The sequence below is a fragment of the Ornithodoros turicata genome, chromosome 4 (assembly GCF_037126465.1).
Source record: "Ornithodoros turicata isolate Travis chromosome 4, ASM3712646v1, whole genome shotgun sequence".
Lineage (NCBI taxonomy): Eukaryota > Metazoa > Arthropoda > Arachnida > Ixodida > Argasidae > Ornithodoros > Ornithodoros turicata.
This window is the reverse complement of record NC_088204.1, coordinates 61,154,415-61,158,077: the sequence shown is the minus strand read 5'-3', so window position 1 is coordinate 61,158,077 and position 3,663 is coordinate 61,154,415. Positions and strand designations below refer to the sequence as shown.

The 3,663-nt window shown below is 45.7% G+C and overlaps 1 protein-coding gene across 1 annotated transcript; it reads right to left on the bottom strand.

The window, feature by feature from the left end:
• Positions 1-1,617: 1,617 nt before the first annotated feature.
• Positions 1,618-3,284, bottom strand: LOC135393266 (TNF receptor-associated factor 6-B-like). The gene has a single exon (XM_064623744.1). It carries the CDS (start codon positions 3,171-3,173, stop codon positions 1,749-1,751), a length of 1,425 nt encoding a protein of 474 aa, XP_064479814.1. The 5' UTR covers positions 3,174-3,284; the 3' UTR covers positions 1,618-1,748.
• Positions 3,285-3,663: the final 379 nt, after the last annotated feature.

The following is a 3,663-nucleotide window of genomic DNA, read 5'->3' as shown; positions in this document are numbered from 1 at the left end:
CCTGAGGGTACTGCTCACCAGACTGTTCATCCCTCTGATTTCACAAGCATTTATCGTTATTGTTTCTTGTTCAAAACGTGTACGCATATTCTTGGTATGCATAGAGCTACTAAGCTTATTTGGAGACTCTAGGTATGCCAGTGGTCACAAGCGTCTGCGTTTTGAGTATGGCAATTTACCGTAATGGACTTTTATAGTTTTGTCACTGCGGGGAGCAAATTACTTTCGTAGATGCAGACATGCTCACTCAATTTGGTAATCACTATTCGATATTTCGTGTATGATTTTCCGTTAGCTCTTTTGTTATCGTACCTGAACTGAATTTTATTTCTAGGTGCCTACCTCCAGTGCTTCAAGAGCAGAGCAGAGCAGACCCCAGAACCCCAGAACCCAAGCTCTCAGGTAACCCCAGGACCTCAAGCTCTGAGATAACCCCAGAACCTCAAGCTCTGAGGCAACCTCAAGACCTCAGATGTCCCATAATGCCTCAAGACCTCAGACTCTGAGGTAACCTCAGGAATTATTTTCAATAGGGATGGTTTCTCTGTATGACGCTGGGCGTGCTGCACTCCAATGAAGACGGATGTTTAAAATTCGCATTTAGAAAAACCTTGAAGTTTTCGTGCATGGCAGGGCGTTGCTTGAATGTACGTCTTCTGGAGCATAGGACGGCGCAATGGGGCACTACGCCTTCGGGCTTCCTGGCCATCCGCAGTCGATCCTGTGGTTACCAGCCAGCATTCGTAAAAACAACTGTAAAATCCGCCACTTACCATTGCAAACATTCTGGGTGCATGGTCTATAGACGACAATTGCCGCAAGGCGGCAGGCTACCTGCTACAATTCCTCAACACCGCAAACCTGCGGGACCTGTGACACGTGCTTCCGCGCATCGTCATTTCGCTGTGTCTGTGATTTTTGTGTGCGTGTGTGTGTGTGATTTTTTTCTTTTTGGTCCGGGTGAACTTTTCTTTCCTCTTTCTTTTCTGTTTTTTTTCTTTTCTTTTTTTGAATAGTAGCAAGCCAAATATTGGCTGACCTCTCTCAACACTTAAAAACAACAACAACTGTAAAATTATCGTTTAAAGCACAGAATGTCATGGAAATTTCAGTGGCGTTTTTCATTCAAGAAGCTGGTGATGCTTGCGTAAGTCAGGCGTCTATCCCGTGATCACTCTGCCCGTGATGAGGTTGAGTTTCCTCGGGGATAATCACAGGGTACCAGCAGTTGCGCGGATTAAAACGACGTGTGTCTAAGCTTAGCGTATGATCAGAAGGAGCTAAGTTATCTGGTTCGGGTTGGCCCTTTGCCCTATTCCCTGTGTCAATTTTAGATGATTTTTTTTTTCGATTCCGTGTTAGCACTGCGAAGCAACTGTGACTATGAGCAGCGTACAGGCGTGGACAGATGGAGTGAGGACAGCAGGAAGGATTGGGGGACGGGGGAGGGAGGGGTATCTGTGTGTAGTTGTGAGCGTTAGAAGGCTGGTGTGTGTTGTTTCTCTCTGTCCCGTGCTTTTAGCTGCTTCAGCTATACTACTTTGATGCATGAATTTTTGCACGTGGAGCCGTTTTTGTGTACTTTATCGACTGTAACTGCAAATAACCTGCCACAGCTTCTGGTCAGAGTCCCTTTAATATACACATGAAGCGTCAGCAGGTAGTCATGTTTCTAATGTGATCGTACAGATACTGACGGCTAATAGACATACAGGCTGGTCTGTAGGGGCTCATAGCTTGAATCACTACTACTCACTACTTTGTGCAAGGGTAACGCCAACAGTAATTGAGTTTTCGTAAACAAAGCCACCACTCAGTGCGTCTTCTAGTTTGCACAACCCATGGGTGCCGTAGCCATTATTTGAACTTGCGACTGGCCTCCTGAAACAATGAGGCGAATTTCTAAACTCCTCCAGCATATCAAAATGACACTGGATGTTCTTTTTGTCGTCAGTAGGATGTACCAAGGTGAGCGTATAAGGTAAGTAGAAGGGCCATTTCAAGAGAGAGTCTTTTGGGCCACAACAAATACGCAGATAGACACCTATGTACATGATATCATCAGGTTTGCCGAACTTTACACTTAACTTTAGGGAATAACCGCACAACGCAAAAACATCCGAACAGGTGAAGGCAGCGCGCTCCTCATTTGCTTTCTTCTTAAGCTCCTCGACGCCTTGGACATGGAAAAAACCAACGTTGGTTCTATATCCTGCGGGAGCCGGGGGGATATCTCTTATGGAACACATTTTGTCCTCGGTTGATGACGAAAGATCTTGCGCGCGTTTCAATATCGCTTCAAGTTTCTCGGAGCACTGTTTCCAGCCTTCTCCCGAGCTAACTACATTCTTAGCTACATCTTTTTGGAAACCCGCAAGAGCAGTTAGCGTCTCCTCGATCGTAATGACGCGGTTCTTCACGTATTCTGCACATTCTACTTGGTTGTCACGTTGATATCCAACCGAAGACAACGCATCCGTAACTGTGCGAATGCCAGCGACAACGTTCGACATCGTTACTGAGGAGGCGCTTTGTCCCTCTTGAAGCGTGCGCAGTGCAGCAGCGTAATTCATGACGTATTCTTTCGTAGTGTCGATCCCCACAGTATGGTTATGTAGCTGATTTTCTACAGCATGGAGCTTATCGGCTATATCTGCTAGTGAGGCGTTGATCTCTCTTCCGATCACGACAACGCTGCTGTCAATATAAACACCTTCCCTCGGACTATTTTGAGCCCTGCACTGTTCGTCCATGTAATGGCTGATTATGTCTCTACGGGGTACGGTTGCACAGCACTTCTTACATACTAATGGATGAAATTCACAGTCATTCAAGAAGTGTGATTTCATTCGTTCCAGCGATCCGACGAAATTACATCCATGGCTGATGTTGCAACATCGAACCTCCAGTTTCCGTAGACGCGTCGCTCTAATTGGTAATGTATCCACTTCACTTTCAAGAAACTCTTGCTTATCGAGTGGACACTGTCGGTTGGTTCGAAGAACACTCTGGTAACAGCCTTCGCAGAGCCAATGGTAACATTCCAGTCTGAAGATATTTTGAGGAATGACGGCGCACAAGTCACATGATATGGACGATGGGAGATCCACAAACTGCAAGGGACGCCAGTCCAGGGCTTCGAAGTGCCCCGAAAAGTAGCCTATGGAAGTCATCCTATACAGTTCAAAGCGAAGCCTTCGTCGAGTCTGCAGCCAGCAAAGGACAGATACGTGTCATACAATGCATGCGCCTTTCTGTATCAGTGAGTGAAGTATGTAGCTAAATTTAACAGTTGAATGCCAGGCACTTGTACCGATAAGAGGTGTGTGGCTTCTTTTATCTGAACAGAAGGCAAGTGCGTCACGTTGGCGACGATGGCCAAGATAAAATGAGCAGAGGCGTTCAAGGAAATCAGTCTCACACTTTCAGGTGAAACCTTTGGGAGATATGACGAGATTCGACTACAAAATAAAAGGGTACTGTTGCAATACTATATTACCGGAGGAATTATTCCCAAATTGTTCAAAACATTTTAAGTACTGCAAACAAACGCTTGGTTTTGCCATGCTAAAAAACCAGGAGGCACGGACACACAAACAAAAAAAGGGTCAGACTAGACACAGACCCTCAGATACAGCATGGAATTTAATGAGGTCACCTCAA